The sequence below is a fragment of the Halyomorpha halys genome, unplaced genomic scaffold, assembly GCF_000696795.3.
Source record: "Halyomorpha halys isolate HHAL.00 unplaced genomic scaffold, Hhal_1.1 Scaffold271.1, whole genome shotgun sequence".
Classification (NCBI taxonomy): Eukaryota; Metazoa; Arthropoda; class Insecta; order Hemiptera; family Pentatomidae; genus Halyomorpha; species Halyomorpha halys.
This window is the reverse complement of record NW_027107763.1, coordinates 375,876-398,425: the sequence shown is the minus strand read 5'-3', so window position 1 is coordinate 398,425 and position 22,550 is coordinate 375,876. Positions and strand designations below refer to the sequence as shown.

Sequence of the window (22,550 nt, the reverse complement as noted above, 5' to 3'; positions counted from 1 at the left end):
ACCTAAAGATAGATGTGAACTAGTTACCTAAAGATAGAGGTGAACTGGTTACCTTAATATGGAGGTGAACTGGTTATATAAAGACTAAGATGAGCAGTTAGTTTCGCCTATTTATCTAATAATAGAGATGAATTGGTTACCTAAAGATAGAGGTGAACTGATTACCTAAAAATATAGATTAATTGGTTACCTAAAGATAGAAATGAACTGGTTATCTAAAAATAGAGATGAATTGGTTACATAAAGATAGAGATGAATTGGTTACATAAAGATAGAGGAGAACTGGTTACATAAAGATAGAGGTGAACTGGGGACCTAAAGATAGAGGTGAACTGGTTACCTAAATATGGAGGTGAACTGGTTAGATAAAGATTAAGATGAGCTGTTAGTTTCGCCGTTCACATGCTTTAAAAAGTTTTTTATAGATAAAAATGACTTCATATGCTAGATATATTAGAATATAACAAAATAACTATTTGCGTTCATAGTATTCATTCATACTATATATACAGAAACAAGAAAGACAAAAATAAAACTGTGAATGGTGACATCAGCTCTATCAAAATTAATAAAAGAGAAGAAAAAAATACAAACATGATATTTATAAATGAAAAAAGTATTCAAATTTCGTCTATAAAGCTGTGATTCAACTAACTCAGAACATGATTTTCTGTAACAAACAATAAGTTTGCTTTTGAAGTTATTACTTAATAATATTTTTATTCTTTTTAATTTGGGTGTGATAGGTCCTCTCCCTTCCTGGGTTGACTACTTGGCTTGGCAGAGAATAAAGTAGTAGGGTATTGATCATTAGAGGGTGCCTCATTTAAATACTAATGGACAAAGCATATTCCTGGACACATCTCATAATTTCAATTTATAATCCGTTTAGAAACCAAAAGTTATTTTATCACCGATGATAAAATGTAACATTTTCATTCCTAAAAGGTAATTCTTTATAATTAAAATTTCAATCGTTAAAAATTAAATTCATTTGATTATTAAAAACTATCATTTTTTAAAATATAGACACATTGCTTTAGGTTATTTTTCCATTAATAACAACGACGACAATTATAATATATAAACGTTTGGGACGGGCAAATTATTATTAAACACAGGGTAATGCTTTGCCGCATATATTTTTTTGTTTAAATGAAAAAAATTGCTTGAATCATGGACATAGCATTTCAGATGACTACAACTTACAACAAGGGCCGTTCGAAGAAAAGATAAAGAAATGTATATTCTCAGAAAAAAATTTAGATCTCAAAGTTAAAATTTGTTAAAAAAAATTGCTTAAAAATAATTAATAAATTGAAAAAAACTTTTTGGATATATTCCACTAAGATCATTACTAGGTCCTCATTGTCATGGAGCCCAAAAGATCAATAGAGGATACTACTATGCAATTTAACAGACAAAATAAGTTTTAGATAACAAAATTGTACGGATTTTACTCTTTCTTAATTTACAATTAGTTTTATATTGCTATACAAATTCATGGCTCTCACTCTAGGAGAGTAAACCTTCCCCCTTCCCCCCAAAAAATAATATTGAACTTTTTTAAATGTAGATTTTTTTATTCATTTAGAAATATATTAATTTTCATTCATTTAGAAACACATTACATCAAATACTGTCCGACCAGACAACATCTTTCAACCGGTGCCAAAATAACACATAAAAATGATATACATAAGTTAAATTTATTAATTACAATTTTGACCATTAGGGAGTTGTGAAGGTTTAATTAATAAGCTAGAGCAGTACAATATGAATTGATCTCTAGTGATAAAACTAATAATTCAATTAACAATTACTAAAATGAAAATAAAGTAAACAAAAAAATAAAAATAACTGAAATTTTTATTTACTTATTTAATTTTTATTACTTATTTAAAGTGAATAATAATGCTGCAAATTTACAATTATTGAATTTATATAACAATGATAATAAAACAAGATGATACAGGATACGATAAAAATAAGGATCTAGTAGTATCTAAATAAATAATATCTGTAACTAAGCACACATATATACAGTTTGTAAAAAAAGTCTGCATACACTTATTATTAATTTGTATTAATCACAAAAGTGAGTTAAAAGCAAAACAGAACAACAAATGAAACCATTTATTTATTTTTTCCTTTTTAATACAGGCCCTTTTGATTAATTTGGTACATTATTAAAGTTGTTTAAAAATTATACAAACATAACAGAAAATAATATAGAAAAAGTAACAATACGTTTCCGCAAAAAAAAGTCTGGATACGCAGCAGATGTGCATTCTATAACAAAATAATTATCAACGCAAATAATTATCTAATGGTCTGTGGGACCTCCTTTAATTTTTATTACCTCTCTCAAACGATTATTCATTGTGCTAACTTTTTTCTTTTTAAAGTAGGATCCGTTTTCAACAACTCCTCCTTAAGGGCCTCAAAGAGTTGCTGTATAATTCTTATTTCGTTTAGCTTCATTTTAAGATCCTGTCTGAAGTGCTCTATGGGATTAAGGTCAGACGATTGTAGTGGTGTTCTTAACTGACTTGGAGCACCATGTACAGCAACCATTTTTCGACCCTTTTGGCACGTTATTTAGGATCGTTATTCTGTTGTAATAAGAAAAATGATCCTAGAACTAACTTGGTAACCCTGGATCACAGATTTTGTTTTAGGACATCTACGTATAGATTTAAGATTCATCATTCTCTCGATGATCTTCAAGTTGCTTACTCCAGCAGAAGCCATAGAGCCCCAAACCATGATCCCTCCTCCTCCGTGCTTAACTGTCGGGTATAGGTTTTTCAGTTTCAGGGCCTGGTTTTTTTCTCTTTTGTACTTTAACGTTGTCATCAGCACCGAAAATATTAAATTTAGACTCATCCGTGAAAATTACTTTATCCCCAATACTGGTAAGCTTATCAAGGTAATTTTTCGCAAATGCCAACCGCTTAGCTCGGTTAACTTTGCTAATATACAGCTTCTTGTATGAGCCCTTAGCAAGTTTTAGTAAATCGTGTACCGTTTGAGGTGTTACTCCAATGTTGTAATCCCACAATAAATTAGTAGCTAATGTAGGAGCACTTATTTTAGGGTTTTCATGAACACTTCTTCAAATAGGACGCTCATGATAACGCTGAAGCTTTTTGGCCGCTCTGATCTAGGCCTACTTACAATGCAACCTGTTGTATTATAATTTCCAATAACAGTCTGAACCGTCGAAACACTTTTGTTAACAATTTTCGCAATTTCGCGTAATGATTTCCCTGCGGTTTTATGTACAACAAATGACTGCCTAATCTCTGGAGAAAATTTCATTTTGAGCAGTTGTTTTCACTTGACTTGGATTCAAAATGATCCGTTTAGGAAATAAAATCACAGAAAACCTCTATGAATGTAAAAAAATTAAATGTTTGTTTACATTCATAGGATTAAATCAATCTGTATGTAGACTTCTTTGTTGTAACAAACAATGGCAGGCATTTATTATAAAACGTTTTGTATGTATTCAATTTCAAAATGATATTATAAGCATGATTTAATCTTCTACAGACCTTTATGTAATAGAAAAAAAATAAAGTATAACTTTAATTAATACATAATAATGTACACTATTTCATAAATGAATTTATATAGTGGTGTATGTAGACTTTTTTTACTAACTGCTATTTTAGCTAATTGTAGCTAATTTTAATCGTAATAAAATGAATAATTATGTGGAGTTAAGACAAAATACAGGCAGATATGGTCTCTTGGTGAATCAAAATAAGTTATTGGGAATCATAGAAGTAAAAAACCACCCAGTCAAATACATCTTTTCTAGTTTTCCCTGTGGGTGATTTATTTATTATAGTACAAGAGCCCAAGAGGAGAAAAAAAGCCGTTATCTCACTCCAATTTTTGATTACTTTGATGAAAGCTGTGTATAAATACTTGTCAAAATTGATAAGTCTGCCAAGTATAGGTAGGGGGAATAAACAATGGCGGTTGTTTGAAAGCAATAAAAAAATTAAATTTTTCATTCAGAGAACACCACGAGAAAACCTAAGAGCACATCATTTAATGATGAGGAAATTTGCTAAAATATGAGCCCTAAAAGAGTTATTTACGTTAAATAGTTCTCGAGATATAGCTTTTTAATAATCAACATTTCATGAAAAAGGTTGTATGGGACGTACTGAAAGATCCATAGTTAGTGAATTTATTTTGATAAATCTATATCTCAAAAACTATTTGACGTACAAATGTCTATTAGCACTAAAATTAAAGCTAGTTTAATTAGCTATAAAGTAGTTTATGATGTTTATCTTTGTAGGAGTAATAGTTTTCATGAAAGTTGCTAATATAAATTGATTTATAGTTGTTCGGACAAATTTGTATTTGCCAAATTTATATTCATATATGAATATCATTAAAACTACTACCCCTACGAAGATAAGTGTCATAAACTACTTTATGGAAATTTAAATTTCCTTATTTTGAGTGTCGGCAGACATATGTGCGTCTTATGGATCTGGAGATATATTTTTTCAAAAATCCAACATTCTATACGAACAACTAGAAATTAATATTTAGTGAGTTTACTTTGCCAAATATCATAAAAACTATTAGTCTTACAAAGATAAACATTATTAACTATTTTATAGTAAATATAACTATCTTTAATTTGAGCGCTGGAAGACATCTTTACGTCAAATGGTTTCTGAAATGAAGTTTTTGATAAATCAAACTTATTGTCCGAACAATCAAAATCAAAAATCAATTTATTTTTGCAAATATCATGAAAACTCCTATCCCTACGAAAGTAGAGGTCATCAACTTCTTTGTAGTCCATTATACTAGCTTTAATTTGAGAGCTAATAGACATCTGTACGCCATATAGTTCCTGAGATATAGAATTCTCAAAATAAATTAGCTAACTACTAATCTTTCAGTAGATTTTTAAGAAATTTTGCTTTTTAAAAAGCTATATCTCGAGAACTATTAGACGTAAATAGCTCTTTTAAGGCTAATATTTCAGCAAATTTACTCTTCTTTAAATAATGTCCTCTTAGGTTTTCTAGTGCTGTTGGTAGTTTTTATGATATAGAGCTCCGAATGAAAAATTAGTGTTTTTTAAGGTTTTGAAACAGCCACCATTATTTATCCCCCTACCTATACTTCGCCGACTCATCAATTTTGACTATTAATTATACATAGTTTTCATTAAAGTAATCAAAAATTGGGGTGAGATAACGGCCTTTTTTTCTTCCATGCTCTTGTACTATTAGCTCTTCTAGTAAGCGATTGAACAGATATGGTATCATATATTTTGAAGTACGTTTACCAAATATATACCAATATATAGTTATATTTTTTCTAACATTTTTTAGATATATTATTTCTTTTCTAAATAAATTATTATCCATAAATTTTAAGATAATTTGTAATCAGCACCCCCGAAAAACAAGAATGGACAAATTTTTTGTTACTTCTATAAATATTACCTTGTAAAACTATCCTATATATGTTTAGTTTTTAAAGGCTTATATAATAAATTAACATCCATGGGTGAATTGTAGAGATGAAGTAAGAACGGGGAAAAGCAGATAGTGAGAAGAGCACGATCCCTCAAAGCGGAGAATTGTCTATCAGTTAGGAGCCGAGTTTGTTTTGAATACAAACAAGAAAAGGGGACACTCGAGCCCCATTAAATTCCAAGATAATAGTTCTAACAGGTGTCACATTCTAACTGCATTCACGGCACATTCTAGCTTTGCCCTAAGCAATATTTAACTCATCATGCAGATGAAATCGGATTTACCAAAACATACTCTAAACACTATATACCAATTAACGCTTAGAGCGCGGGCCTAGTTTAGATACCTCGCAATTGAAAGCGGTCTACAATTCCGCTAGGTTAAAGCTCACTATTTTGTTAGACCTTGCTTAGTTTCCAGTTTTCTTTTTCTCATATCTAATTATAATAAAAATAATTTCTAAGTAAAAAAAAATACATTAATTAAATCTACAAATAAATATACAAACAGATTTTTACTGGTGATCTCTTTATTTAATTAAATTTAAAAAATTAACGATCCTGATAGATCCGCTAATAATATTTCCTTACTATAAATCTTCTGAATTCCATTCAAGATCTCTCTTAAAAAGAAAACTATTAGGATTTTTCTGGAATTCCTTAATTTATAGTTTTTCCGATATATATTTATATTTGCATACCCAATACATAATGTGACGAGAGTATTTTTTTCGGTCGAGAAACAATAGATAACCGATCGATTTGAACGGTCCGTTTAAGAACGATGTTTCAGTCAGTTTGAAAAAAGGTTACGGGTATTGCTTTGTTATGAAGAGAAATGTGGACTTTGTATTAATTGTGAATGTTCCGTAGTGGCAATAAAGAAAAAAATGTGTTGGCCCCCTGTTATTTTTAATTTATTTCTATCAAGCTACAATATTATATAGGTCATTCTAAGGTTAAATGTTTTAATTGAAAATATGGTATGTCTTTTTACCCGTTAGTTAGGAGATAGTCAGGTCTAAAGATTTTCATTTTTATGGAAAATGAACCTATTCCTCTGTAAGGCCGTGTTCTATCAAGGATTCTCCCACTTCATTATCTCAGATTTTCCTTTTCCTTGCTTCCTTTAGAGAACAGTACAAGGTAGACGTTATCTTCCACTATACCTTTCCACGAGTGTTCCTCCTTTGTCAATCGTACTTCAGGCACTTTTTCCAAATACCCTTTCCCTCACTTTCTTCTACAACTTTTTTTAAATATTCTATATATATTTAAAAGTATAATTCTATATACTTATATTCTATTCACCTATCATTGTATTTCATACTTTATTCACTATGGATATTCCTACCTCTTGTCGCTAGTAGTCCACTTCTGTGATCAGAAGTTTCTTCCTTTGATCACCTTTTAGGATCCAGATTTCTGCTATATAACCCATAGTCCTATATAAGGTTGTCACACTAGAAATTCTCGGAGTAATGAATGAGGTAGGTAATGAGTGGGAAAATGAGCCTTGGCCGGACGATAATATTAACTTGGCAAGAAATTTAATTTAATGCAGGTTTAATTGGGGTTTATGAGTCATCAATAATTTGACCCGTACAAATAAGTGTTCTATTTGGAATGACTCTTACTTTGTCCACTATAACCCATTATCGCATACTACAATCACTCATTTGGTATACCAACCTTTCGAAAACATGTAAAGAGGTGATAGAGATGGCCTCGTGAGAGAAGACTGCTTGTTTATACAAACACTTCCTTCTTCACCCATCCATCAAGGCTACCAGCTATCCCAACCATCTCATTTGAATATTTTTGTCGTGCCTTCACTGATTCCTATCAGCACCTCCCAATAAATGGACACCCAATAGCATTATAACATTATATGAGATATACTCCCTCTCTCTCTCTTTCTCTCTCTCTCTTTCATGGATAATGTCCACTAAATAATCGCAATTTAAGCGAAGAAAGTAAAAAATAAATATAGTACAGCTTGAATCAGTAAATATTACGATATGCCTCAATAACTGGACCTAAGTTAGAGCTAAATAACTAATTAGTTTTGGCAAGAAAACTAAATTTGAAATCTGCTAGAGCATTTGCTTCTTACCAGCCATTTATAGAAATACAAACTTTACTGTAAACTACAAAATGAATTTCTAAGATTAGATATTAGTTTTTCTTTAGAGGTGGACAAATAATTCATCCTCATCCTCACTTATATCGAAACAAGTGCATTAAGGAGGGTAACAAAGCAAATTACAAGCAAGTTCTTCCCCTACCAAAATTCTGGATGAACTGGATGAAAGCTGACAGATTTTCTAATAGAAGAGCCAGATAGCCAAAATAACATCTAGCCTAGGCCAAACTTGTCCTCCTTTATTGAGTACTCTATTACAAATATTCAACTTTAAAATAAATTCAGACAGAAAAATGTCGACTGCATTAAGAGATACATAAAATCATTAAAAAATACAATAAGAAATACATACAGTGTAATCTTGGTAATCCTAATTAATGCTGCAGGGGAGTGTTCGGATTACAGAAAGTATTACTAAAAAAGTGTAAAAAAAAACAATATAAATGTATATAACTATTTTTATTTTTTATTTTTTTTTTTACATATTCTTATGGAAATTTGACAGTTTGAAGTTTTGAAAAACAAATCTTCTTTAAAGAAGTCGATTTTCTTTTTTCATGAGATTCTATGAGTCTCATAACATCACTAGCCGTGTTTTGGGTGGCAACACTTATGTTATCTTTAACATCCCCAGTAATGCTAAGTGATGATTTAATTTGTTAAAATTATAAAATTGTTTATGTATAAGTAAAAAAGAAAGTATAAATAAAAATTATAAATACTAATAAAAAAAAAAACGAGTTAACCAACAAAATTTGTATTATACATGTTTTTACTATTAATTAAATTAGTTTTATAGAATCAAATGATTAATACAATAGATATTTATTTATAATTCCAACAAAATATATTATGAACACTTAAATAGGAGTTAGATTTCCCGATATCGAAATTGAGTAAACATTTTCACTTCCAATTTTCACGGTGATTACAATAACTTGCCTATAAATCGGAAAGTTAGAAATGTTCTTTACACATATGCATTATTTTAAAACAAAAATTTTATTGCTGAGTTATCTCAAGAAAAGTAACTTTTTTTTTTTAACGCCAGTTCAGATTACTAAAGTGTTCGGAGTAACGAACTTCGGATCAATGAGATTACACTGTTTAAAAATTAATGAAATTCAGCAGTCTTCAAAGAACTAAAAGAAAAATTTCTGACAATATTTTTGAAATTAAAATCAGAAATAACTACAGGATTACTATGTTTATGTATTAAACCAGTGAAAGCTGAAGATGAATCCACTAAGGCATAATAGCCTATAATTAAAAATAAATAAACTTAGATATAACAACTTAAGTTCTCCTTGATAATGGCCTAAGCGTTGAAACATTGGAAACAAGTTAAGATAGATGATAGAAAGGTTCAAAAGATGTTTGTTTTTAAAATTAAAATAAACAAAAACGTTTTAAAGTGTTGGAACATTAAAGCTAACAGTTGAACTGAATTTATTGGACATTTTAAAGATTAATGTGGGGAGCGCGGTGGCACGATAAGGTACGATGCTGCTAACTCCATGGGACCGGGTTCGAATCGGGCTAGCACGATAATTAATTTCTGTTACAGCATACTCGTTGGTCGTTATTACCAGGAGGACAGTATACAGCTGAAAAGGTAACATGTAAAGGGCGAGTTGAAATGATAACGGAGGTTGATTGTTTTGCATCAGTTGGATTGGAAGGAATAAGGGAATGGGATAAGGATTTGTGGATAAGGATACAAGAACCAGCATGAGAAGTGTTATCTGGGTGGTCTGATTTATATGTGATGTAGTCACGTTTGTAAAAGTGTGTCCTTTGTGTGAAATGAGTTTCAGTCAGGAGGGCTATATCAATGTGTTTATGATGTAGGAATAAGTCAAGTTCATCACGGTGATAATGTAGGCCATTAGCATTCAATAACAGGACAGCTAGAGGTTTTGTGCTCATCGTGGGGAATTAAGCGGGATTTCGGATAGGATTCTGGTGAGAAGTTTAATGAGGGGTTTGATGGTTTCTTGAAGATCTTTCAGGAAGGATGTGAGGATTGAGGTTACACCCCCTGAATTTTGGTAATGATGACATGGATCAGGAGCTTGGGATAGATAGTTTGTGTAACTGGAAGTACTGAGTGAGGGCTGGGCTAATCGTGTTTTATGTAGAGCTTTGGTATGAGGAGGTGTTTCGGTCTTCATTGGTAGTTGGGACGGGGAGTTGGTTAGAGCAGCTGGACGAGATGGAACTAGTAGTGAATTTGGTGGCGGCAATTTTACCCGTAAGGGTAGATGATGGGGAGGATTTTGATGACGTAAAGGTTAGGGCTTAGGTCTGTGGCTCTTGACGACGAGGCTGGTTTTTCTTCATTGTGATATCGGAGAAAGTCCAGTTTGATTCTTGAGATTGATCTTGGGTTTTTGAAGCAGATAGCTTCAATTCGATGACATGTGTTGATGTTTTCAATTCTGGGAAAATTTCCAAGATTTGAGTTTCAGGCGGCAGTGTACGAGTTTTTTCCGAGCTTTTTGATGCCATGAAGTGTGACCTCACCTTCTGCAAATTTTTGTACACATCACAGCCTCTGTAGCTTGCTGGGTGGTCTTTTTGACAGAGGGCACATTTTGCCGGTTCGTTCCGAAGTTTCTGGCAGGTTTCAGTTACGTGAGGACCAGCATATTTCACGCACCTAGCCTGGTGATGGCAATAGCCCTTTGTATGCCCTAGGTTTTGACACCTGGTGCACTAGACAATAATAGGTTTTTGTCTGGGCTCTTCAAATTTAACAGTTGAATAATCCAGCCTTGTAACCTGAAATATTTCAGGATTATTTCGGGCTGGCTCTAAATCCACAAAGAATAACGGCAGTAGGTATTTTTCGGTGGGGTGAAGAACGCACGATATTTTTCTTATATTGTGGCCAATTTCTTCTAGGCCTTATTTGATAGCGTCTGTTGGACTAGATGAATGAAGACCCCTTAAAACCACTCTGTATGCCTTATCTTGTTTTAATTGGTAGCAATGAAAGTCGTAGTTTTTTTGGGCCAAATGATTGACAAAATTTTTGTAATGTTCCTTGATATTGATGTCTTTAACTCGTGAAAAACATCTGATGTTTGGCGGTCCGATCAAGTTGGCAATTTCTTGACTGAATAAAAAGAACTTTTCAATTTTACTTACAAAAATAGGTGGTGGTTCCGGATCAGAAAATCCTTGAGGTTCTGGAATGTTGTTGACTGGAATTTTTACTGTATTTGAATTATTGCTGGTTGAGGTTGTAGGTATAGGTGTGGTTATTTCAGGTTTTGTGGTTGCAGTGGTTTTACTGCTAGGTTCAGGCTGTTCAACTGCCTTTTTTGGATTTACCTTATTTATTTATTTTTTGTTGGGTGAATTGCCCGCAGCCTTTCTTTGCCGCTTTTGAAGCGTTCATCTCTTTAAATATTATGAATATGTCTCTCTTCCTCGGAGTCTTCACAAGACATATTTCTGTCCGAATTCATATTTAAAAATAAAATAATTCTTTGAAATTACAAAAACATAGATATGAACATAAACCAATTATTTTAAGAAAATAAACTATGTACAAAATTACTTAAAATTTTGAAAAAGAACATTCTCGAAAATAAATAAATTAAAAGTCTCTAAAGTATATAATAAAAAAAAAAATAAAAAAGATATACAGTCTTTGGTTTAGAAATCGGGACCCTACGGAGATTGTATTGAAGTACACAGAACCTTGGCCGTGAAATATAGTCTCAAGATAAGACCCCTAAGGGGAATTACCTTTCACAATTAATTTCTCATCATAACTTATGTAAAAAATGAACAAATATCAAAGTAGTTGGAAAATATCCTGTTTCATACAACTTTAAACTACAACCGCCTTACATAACTATTCCCACTAGAACAAACTGCTTGATAAAAAACTAACTTAGTGAGCGAAAAAACAAGAAGTTGTCCTACAGACTTAATTTGGTCTCGAGGATAAATGTTTATGACAAATACACAAAATACTCGGCATAATAATCTATTCTGTTCCCTGTGGGGCCTACAGATATGACTAAAATAACAGGAAACTACTGGTCATTAAAAATATATCTATGAGAATAGTAAACTACTATCCTCGGTACACCACAATTTCAAATATGTTGATTTACTTACAGCTACCAACAATTAAAGCGTACACTTACTTACTGACCCAAAACGTTTTCTCTCTTTCTATCATTTCTGACAACCCCTTCATACAAAAATAGTAAACTACGTCAAAACATAACTAAAAATAAAGATAACACATATTATTAGACATAGCATAAACGAAACTTGATATTTAAACCGAATAATCAAATTTATACATTTTATATATGTTTTTTTTTAATTCACAGTGTTTTATTCGTTTCTTTATAATTTATAATACATTACTTAATCATTTATTTATTTTTTTCTTTTTACTATGTAAATGTTTTTCCTAATGTTTGAAAACTATAAACATGTAAAAAACTAAAAAAAAGGAAATTCAAATCAAATAAATGTAACAGATAATCTACACAGGCGTCCTTGCAATTGAGGAGTTCCGTTCCAAAAGTCCATTTTAAAGTTTTTAATTTATTTATTTAACAATTCAAGCACGTCTTTTTAACTTTCCTTTTTTGGAGGGGGGAGGAGAGATATCCTTTAACCTCTTCATAATTTAATACCAAAGTGATAATAAATAAAAACAACAAACCGTGCATTCACATGTTTACATGTTTTTACTGTATTTTAGTTCCTCACTCAGATCGATTCTTTTAGGTAACCACGGTGTGAAAATGTTCATCTCATTAATCCTCTCTTTCCATAATGCTGGCATGATTTCCAGCAAACGTTCTCCTTGGAACAATTTGATCATAATGGCCTGGTCCAAATTTAGCTAAACGTTACGTCTCAGAATTACAGGCTGTTAAAATAATTGCAGATATCGTTCAGAATTTCAAATTGCTTAGTCGATTCTTGGCGAACATTTTTCGGGATGTTGTTATGCCTGAGTAAATATTCCACCCCAGTGAGCGTTGGGCAGCCTGATGTGCTGAATTGGTCCTGATAATCTTCTACAGTCGACATAATTCAGTACCGTCTTCTCTGCACCTAGGTATTTGTAGCAATTGCCCGAGACTGAATAACCAAAATAAATCCTTCCGTTTTGAGGAATAAGGTACACATCCGTAGTCTCATTAAAGGCACACCCACACCTACTCCCATTGCATATCATAAGATTTAATGCGGATGAATAATTTTCATGGCTGATATGACTCTCGATGTCCTGCTTACTCTAAAATAGTCCCAAAGATGTTCCCCTGAGATTATTATCGGTAGTTGTATTTTACCAGTTTTATATATTTAATACTTTTAATATTAGTATGTATTATTGCATTTCTGTACGAGATATAATAAAAGATTTTTTTTTCATTAGCAACCCGACAACTTAAAAACAATACCAAAACATCACTCCACTGAAGTAACAATTTCCCGCCCAACATCACTGCTTCCATAATCATTATCGACTATCGATCAATCTCTCGACCACAACGTTAAGATAAGAACGTCATTAATCAATTATCTCGATTACTTTTATTATATAATACTACATTCTGTCCTATATTTTCAGGCATTGGTAATAGAAATCTGAGGAAACGTTCGAACTATATTTAGTCACATAAATTAATTGATAAAAATATAATAATTCAAAAAAGGAATATTGGAAGTTGAAGGTATGAGATGTTTGCAAGACAATGGTCCTGGTGGCGGTCAAAAAAGGTACAAATCAGCAGAAAAAAACTATAAGTAACCTGTTAAATAGTTTGATTTATAACCGTTATAGATAACCTGATTAATTACTAATAAATAAAAAATGAAATGAAAAAAATATTTTTCTTTGCTATTTAGACCATTTCCTGCAAAAAAAATTTAAAGTAAAATATCCTCTTAACATTCATTCCTACTTTCAATATGATTAATTACTATCAATATTTCTTTCCAACTTCCACACAAAACATTAAATACTGACGAGGAACTAAATAACGAGGGAATAACCTACACAGGGTGTCCCCCTTAAAAGTACTTAAAGAGGCGAAACAAAATGTCCATGTAGACCACATTCTGACTCATAGAAGAAGAGAAAATTGTTATTCGGTTTCTCATTAAGTAAGTCATGTTGTGTTTTTTTTTTAATTGAAAACGATTACTGGAAAAAAAATGCAAATCAATTAAAGCACTAATTGTATCATTTCAAAGTAGACGAAATTCTCATACTATCTGTAATAACTAAGTTCATCATAAAGGGACGGTTGTTCAGTGAAATCAACATATTAAGAAGAAATAGATTCTCTAATTCAAAATTAAATTAAAATAACATAAACATTTGGCTTTTATATGTTCTATCATGTATTTTATTCATTTATACGGTCCACTCAATTATGTTACCGAACCAGTCTCATAAATATCAATTCTCTGCACCATTCCACCCCAGACTGCCATGAAAAGTTTTATTAACAAATCAAACTATAATTGAATATAGTCAGGGCTGTAGTTACAAAAAATAAAAGGAAATATTTTATAACTATTTATTGATAGTTGAAAACAATTTTTGTTTTTCTGGACCGCTTTCCTTCAAATTCACATTCGGCCAACCATCAACATATAATATTTACTTGTGATTTTTTTTTTCAATACTCGAACTAAAAATAACTCACTAAGTTCTATTCCCGTATTAATGAAGTCACGGTTCCTTCAGATATTAGTCTAAAATTGGCTATTGATTTGCCAAAAAATGAGTGGATATTGGATATGTATATTTTTGCACAGGTAAATTCTTTTTCTAAGGAGGTGATAATAGATCTCAAAAGCAACAAAAAAACTTCATATAAACTAAAGTCCTGTGGAAAGTAAAGGAAAATGAAGTAAATTCCACACAGACAAGAATTTTATTCCAGATTTGTATTTATTTAAGCAAGTCATGATGTTTAATAGGAAGTGGAAAAACTATTCGAGTAACATAACGAGGAACGATACCAAATTTTCTTCAAAATAAGTAAAATTATCCTCATTAAAAACATTTAAAGGTGACTTTCAATTTATAATTTTACGAACAATAAACCTTTGCTTTATTAACTAGTTTGAAATCCCGCTTTAAACGACTTGACTAAAACGAAGTCTACTTGAAAAAAAATAGTTTACTAATAAACAATATAATACACTAAATAAGTATATATTTTAATACATATAATTGATTTGGTAAAGTATTTTTATTTCGCTCCAATGTTTCAGCCCTTAGGCTAATATCAAGAAGACCTTAAAATATTTTATCTATCAACAGTAACACCTACATTCATATTTATGTATCCAAGTTGAATTTGTTTAAATAATTTTTGTTTTAAATTTTATTTTATTTTTTCAATCACAGATTACTATGGCCAGGTTGATTATTCTTTAAATACTATTAGTCGCACAGGGATTTTATTTGCTTAGTTTCAATAGTTCTACATATTTTATTCTTGCAGTTGTATTTTTAATATTTTAATGAATTCCTCAAATAATGATAATCTATATACATTCAATTATACTTTTATTTAATTGCCTTTTCATTCACAAAAGCTATCTTCACAAGGTTAGGACTCAGTTAAAAATTATTTCTAGTGCTAAATATATTTCATATTTATTTAACACTAGAAATTACGTTAATAATCTTCAACTTTTTATTTCTAATTAACATTATTTTAATTAATAAATAATTCAAAACACTATCCAAATTATAGTCTCAAAACTTTTATTTCTTTTACACGTCCAACGTTTCGGCCAATTCGGCCATCTTCAGGGACAATCTACTACAAAAAGTTTCCATTATATGTATGATCCTACATCCAATTTAAATATTTAACATTATGTTATGTATAATGTTAAATATTTAAATTGGTTGTAGGATCATACATATAATGGAAACTTTTTGTAGTAGATTGTCCCTGAAGATGCCCGAATTGGCCGAAACGTTGGACGTGTAAAAGAAATAAAATTTTTGAGACTATAATTTGGATAGTGTTTTGAATTATTTATTAAAAAATTTCCAGTCTCAAGAAAGAATTTTAAGATTATAAATTATTTTAATTTTTCTTATAAATATGAAATTGTATAATTAAAACAAAATTGAACCTAATTGTAACCTACTCTCAAACAAGAAAATAATATATTTTTCATATTAATGACCTATAAGCATTTATACCTTTAAGCACCTATAAATTTATTAAAATTCAATATATTAAACAAATCCATTGGACTGATTCGAGAAAAACATTTTTAGTTAGCAGCTTCCTCATGTTTGCCCCTCTTCATCCTTCTCTCTTGCACTCATCGATCAAATGGCAACTACTTTCTTACATTTCTATTATTTTCCCATTTCCCTGGCTTCCACTCCCATCTTGTCTCTGTGATGGATGGTTTGATCGATTTGTCGATGGGTTTGGCAATCTCGAGTCCGGTACAGCAGTGGACACAGATTGGCGATTACTGATTCCCACACAACGATGTTTTTATTTTAACAATGATTGACGTTTTCCTTTGATAAGCTAGTACTTCTTTTCACGATATTATCGTACTGTAGTATGATCTACTTCCATCAGTTTAACTTCCGCTATGTTCCCATTGAACTAATTTCTTGTTGCTTTATATTGCTCTCATCATATTTGTTACATAAATAATTGTAAATTCTAAATATATATTACACTGTAAATTTAAAATAATACATTCAATAACAAGCAAATTGCGACCTAAATTCCAAATCCCCCTTACTAAATTTTTAGTCCAAAGTAAAGTTCTAAGTTAATTTAAAGTTAAATGCGTTTTTTATCTGTTGGCAGAATCTAGGACCAAAAATCACATTGAAAACAAACCAATGAATGAGATTTTTTGGTTCGCAAAATCAATGCATCAAACTCTCAAAAATAAAACATTACTTCTAAAATAAAATACAGTTAGGAGGTTTTGAAATTCAGCTCACGAAATTAATTATTTATTGAAATATATATGGGTAATGGTTAAAAATTATTAAATTAATGTGCAATTATTTTTATTTAATTTTAGTTGAAAGTCAAAAGTTTGTCATAACTATTAAATTTATTAAATTTTCAATAAATTATTTATAAATTAACAATCTATATGGTATGATGTATTACTATGTTCAAAAATGACTGCGAAGCCAATTTTTATCAAATTAAATTATTTTAAATATTTTTATTCAATAAGTTGACAAATAATCAATGCATGAAATATAATCCTCTATCCCTTAAAATTATTACCTCTTTCTTTGATAGGGCCTCAGTAACGAGTGGATGGTGCAAGCTGGGGGCCATGTCACTTCTATATCATAACTACTCTTACACATTACGAGGTATTGTTATCTTTTGTTCACAGTCGTTCCAGAAATATGAAAGAAGGAAAAAAACATAAATATCATGACTATAAATCACGGTAAGTCATTCTAGCATAGTCAATGTGAAGACAGAAGATGTTTTATATGTGTTTTTTTTTATAAGCTTGGACGTCATATTACCATTAAATAAACGATTTCATTAACGATTTTATTATTCATTAGTACAAGAAATATCAGGTTTTCTTTCAAAATTAAATATTGAAAAAGATATGGTAAATAGCTTAAATATGAAACAGAATTTCTATATGTACTGAATTAAACTTAAGTATTCAATATAAATATAAATAATAATTTATGGAGCCTACTCAATAAAGTAAACCTACCCTTCATTAAAGAATGTGGCATTTACATTTGCATTAAAAATAATAATTTTAAATTAGGAGAAATGTTAACTAATGTGAACCTATGTAGTGCTGCATATCACATAGAAAGGCATGGAATATACACTAAAATGACTTTCAACCCATATCTCCAGCTACATTAAGAAGGTTTCTGCAACAATTTCAATACATGTTCTCTCTATTTTTTTTTTTAGCCCATTTATGAGAACATAACAGCTTTGTAGTTAAAAAGTAAGTGAATATATCTCAATAAAATTTCACAATTTTCGAATTCTATACCTATACGACATCTGTGCAAAAGGTTCAATCAAAAGTTAATGGTCGTGGAATGACCCAGCCCAGAAAAATGAACCGTTTTTGAAAAAGTGCATGAATTAGGCACGGCCGAAACTTCATTATAGTTTATGGATAAGTTGCACAGCGACATGATTGCAATGGAAAAATTATCACATATCACTTCGTTCTTTTCAGTGCATATTTGTAGCCATGTGACGATTGAGCGAATACAGGCCCAGCTTAGTTTAATTTATCAATTAGATGCAGTAAATGTTTTGAAACGTTCGAGCTCAAAATTCTAAAAATTATTGTATCAAATGTGTTTAGTCAATCCATTTGACTTTGTATAACAATATTTTGAGCTAAATACTTTATGATTAATTCGTAGATTTTATTGATAAAATCACACAAGGATATTCACAGAGTGTTCAGGAAAATTTGAGCTCGAAATAAAATTGAGAAAATACTGTAATAAATATGTTTAATCTGTCCGTTTCTGGATATGTAAGTTTTTTTTTAGCGAAAGGCTCAATCTATTTCCAATTTTCTGGTAACAAATTATTCAGACCTAAAGGTTCCCAATAAAAAATCGAATCCGTTCACCTACAGCCAAGCAATAAGGTCTCAGTTGGTCAAATTCAGTGTTAATATAAGTTTATGGATAGATGTATCTTAACTGTAAAACTCAAGTGATATTTTCCAGTGGAACAATGAAATCACTTATTACGTAAACTGTTACTTAATGATAGTTATTATAAAGTATGAAGCTTTATAGTATGATATCGCATATATTTCGAATTAAATAGAATTTTGAATTAAATAGAAGGCAATCTATCTAATACGAGTTCTCGCGAGGGTAAACTAGTCTTTATAAATTACCGGCATATAGCAGTAGGAAACATCTAATGGACCGCCATTTTGAAAGATAAATGACGAAATCCGAGTATCATTGAATGACCTGTAAGTTTGGTAACAAAAAATTTAGTTGTGTAGTTTTGGATAAAAAGTATTTACGGCGCACAGTGCTGGGAAACAGCCGGTTTTGTAAAAAAAAAAAAAGTCTAAATTGTTTAAATCTTCTGTAATTCTCATGAATTCTTATGTCATTAAGTGTACTGAATTCAATGGAATGCATTTTTTTTTTATTTTGATAATATTTTCAGAAGTAAAAATGTAAATCATTATTTCTCCGTCATTAAAATATTATTTTTCCTATAAATAAAATGTTATTTTGATTCATAATAGTTAATTTCATTATTGTTCTCACCTTATATCTACAGATAACAAAAAGGCCCTTGACTTCATACGTCTCAATACGTCAATGAAACTTACACATAGTTTACACATGAAAGTTACTCCAATATGTACACTTTTATGGGAAAATAGTCTCATCACAAAAGTCAATAAATCTTATTTTTTCTGGCCTATCGAAAATGTGCAAAAACAAATGTTTCTAGTTTTTAATTGGAAGTGGCACTAGAAATTAAGAAACAAATATTTCAAAAAACCAACCGACTTTTCAAAAATTACAATTTATACACTAACATTCATTGGTATTTACTTAGCCGAAATATTATTTGTTGGGTAGTTTAAAACAAAATAACAACAAGCAGTAAAACAGACTTTTTTCCAATGCCTAGACCATGTTTGTAAAATTAGGTTTACGGCTCACAAATATTGTTTGATGGGAGAACCAATTACGGTCAATTCATTTATTGGTATTGGAGTGTAAGAAACCATAATCATCAACATGACTAGACACATTTTATTTTGGGTTTGTTTTTTCACACTTTACACCACAGTGCGGTGTACGGCGGACATACAATTTTTTTTTACTTCGAATTCAGGATTCTACGTACCTTGAAACGTAAAAATTCAAAATTTGAGAGGATGCCTAAATCACTAACAAAAAATTAAATTATGGAAGATCCCATGATGGATGAATTTTAAGTTTCTTAAAAATATATTGCCAAAAATTACTATATTCTATAAAGTAATTTATAGTATACTCGCTTGTAATAATTATGTGAGAAATATTATTGTAACCAAGTTAGTACATTGAAACAGAATGACTATATTTTTAAAAGATATTTTATTATCGGGATGTTGGGTTGTTTGTGGCCAGCCGGGCCAGAGAGCAATTAGCTATTTGACCAATCGCTTCATGATTACTGTTGGTGTCGGTTTTCGTAGGGCTCATTGGGGGCATAGTCATTGAACAAGAAAACATCTTCCCTCTTCCCAAATATACTTTCCTTAACAACCACTACCACATCTTCATTTTATATTTTATAATATAATATTCATCATGTAAAATTAAGTGAAAAATTATTCATTTCTCATTATTATGTTCCATTTTATCGTATATTATTTGACTGGAATATGTGTCGTTTCTAATTCTAATATAATACTTTATATTATGTGGTAGTTAGTTAATCACTTGGTTGTTGGTTTATATGGTAAAATTATATAATATTTGACACATTAAAAAAAAAAAAAAAAAACCTAGTCAGCGTTCGAAAATCGTACATTATTGATAATTAAAATTCAAAACTGGAGTAGTTGTAAATATTTTAATGAGTTGATGTGAAAAAAATTTTCGTTGAAATATTTGTATTATTTTTAAAAAAATTCATATTATCTGTGTACAAAGTTTCAGGATCATCACCCCATCAACAGACATACTGCAATTCACAACCTAATTTCAGTAATGCAAAAACCATAGCAATAATTCAAAAATTAAATATTAATAAGTAGTTACCTTATTGGAGGCGACCGTAGCATCGTGGTAACGCGCCTGTCTGTCAACCCATAGATTGTGAGTTCGAGTCCCCAGCCCTATCCGAGTTTTTTTCGAGCTTATACTATACAATACTCACTCACAAGCTCCCCCGGGCATTTGTGAGGCCCGTCAGCCAATGGGTGGCACTCACAATAATAGGCGTGGGAGTGACGGGCCCAGCCTATGAAAACCACGTATTCCTACATCGCGCGAGGCCTTGGACCTCTATGGTCTGTCGCGCCAATAAACAAACAAACAACCAGTTACTTTATTATTTAAAAAAAATTAATACAACAACAATATATAAATATGATACAACAACGATTTTCCATATTAGTATACATTTAAAATAAAATAATACCTATTTTTTAAACCTTATTAAAATAAAGACTTATTACATAACTTGTATAAAATAAGCAGAATTTTCTAAAACTACAATGATGATAACTGTTAAACTACCTCCATGCTTAAATTTACTACCTCAATTTGTTAAAAGATGGAATTTCTATTCAGCTCTGTGGCTAGACTTATGTTATTTTATATTTCTTCATTCCAAAATTACTAACATGTGACACAATATTGAAATTTATTTATAATATCTTTGCACTTAAATTATTTGTATCTGTTTTAAAATTTTAATATTGATATTGCCATTTTTATTATATATTATGAGTTTTTTTTTCTATTCTGTTATACCATAAATTAATTATGTGTATTTTTGGACAAATGTCTTTCAATAAGTACTTCATAAATTTTCGGTTTAATATCTTCTAAATATCATGTGTCTGTTAAAACGGTCAATTTTAAAACAGATACAGATAATTTAAATGCGCAATACACAGATATTATAAATAAATTAAAAATAAATATTAAACCATCTAGTTAATATTATGCCACATGTTAGTGATGGAATAAAGAAATATGACATATCATAAGTTTAACTACTGAACTAAATAGAAATTTAATCTATAAACAATTTTATGTAGTGTATAAAAGCATGGTGGTAGTTTCCGATATCAGCATTATCAGATTAACATTAAAAAATGTTACAATGTTTTAGACAATCTCCTTATTTTAAATGAGTTTTTAATATAATATGATTTTAACAATTCTGACAACAATGGATATTATTATATTTTAAATGTGGACTAATAAGGAGAATCGTTGTTTCATCAGATATGAAATAATATATTTTTTCTTTTAATGATTAGTAGAGTAATAACTACTTATTACTATTTAATTTTTTTGATTATTATTATGGTGTTTACATTATTGAAATCTGGTTGTTGTGAATTGCCAGTATACATGATGATGGGGCTTTGACCCCGATACGTTCTATACAGATAATGTGATTTTTTTTTTTTTTAATAATAGAAAAATGTCAAAGAAAGACTTTTTTTCAGTTCAACTCGTTAAAACTTATACCATTAATTATATTTGAAAAAACCATTTTCATAGATTCAATTCATCTCAACCGCTGAGCAATGATGCGACAATTAATAATAGGCACTGCAGAGTTATAATTGTATATTGATATAATTATATGTATATAGTGGGTAACTACATTAGTAGTAATATTATAAATATGATGTATATAAGGGAGTAATAACATAATAATATAATACTGCAATAATTATATTACTATTATAATGTTAAATGATAAAATGTCTTTATTTATAATCGAATCACTTCAGAATTCTAATAGATATAAAACGTTTATAAAAATCGACTTATATTTTCATTCCAACATCATCTTATTCATCAATTTTTCATTGCTTTTTTTAAATATTTATTCTCTATAAAGCAAGGGTCAGATAAAAGACAAAGCGTGGATATAATATTTTTATTTGAAAAATAAAAAAATTATTGAATCGGCCAATTAAATTTCCTTGAGGTTAAAAAAACTTTTAAAAACTCGAGAATTTTCGCACGTTTGAGTTTTATATTCTATAAAAATTGTGAATTTAAAAATAAAGATCAGAGGTAATGAAGGATATTTTAAAATAAATAATAAGAAAGTCCTTATCATAATCAATTACTATTAGTTGAAA

The 22,550-nt window shown here is 30.1% G+C and overlaps 1 protein-coding gene across 2 annotated transcripts in view; it reads left to right on the top strand.

The window, feature by feature from the left end:
• Gycalpha99B (guanylate cyclase 1 soluble subunit alpha 2) overlaps positions 1 to 22,550 on the top strand; it is a gene marked incomplete at its 5' end in the record, with an annotated part of 107,117 nt that overhangs the window by 16,106 nt on the left and 68,461 nt on the right. The window contains 1 exon segment of one of the 2 annotated variants that reach the window (XM_067046079.1): positions 17,082 to 17,138. Coding sequence (XP_066902180.1) covers positions 17,082 to 17,138 — 57 coding nt within the window. 2 annotated transcript variants of the gene reach the window in all.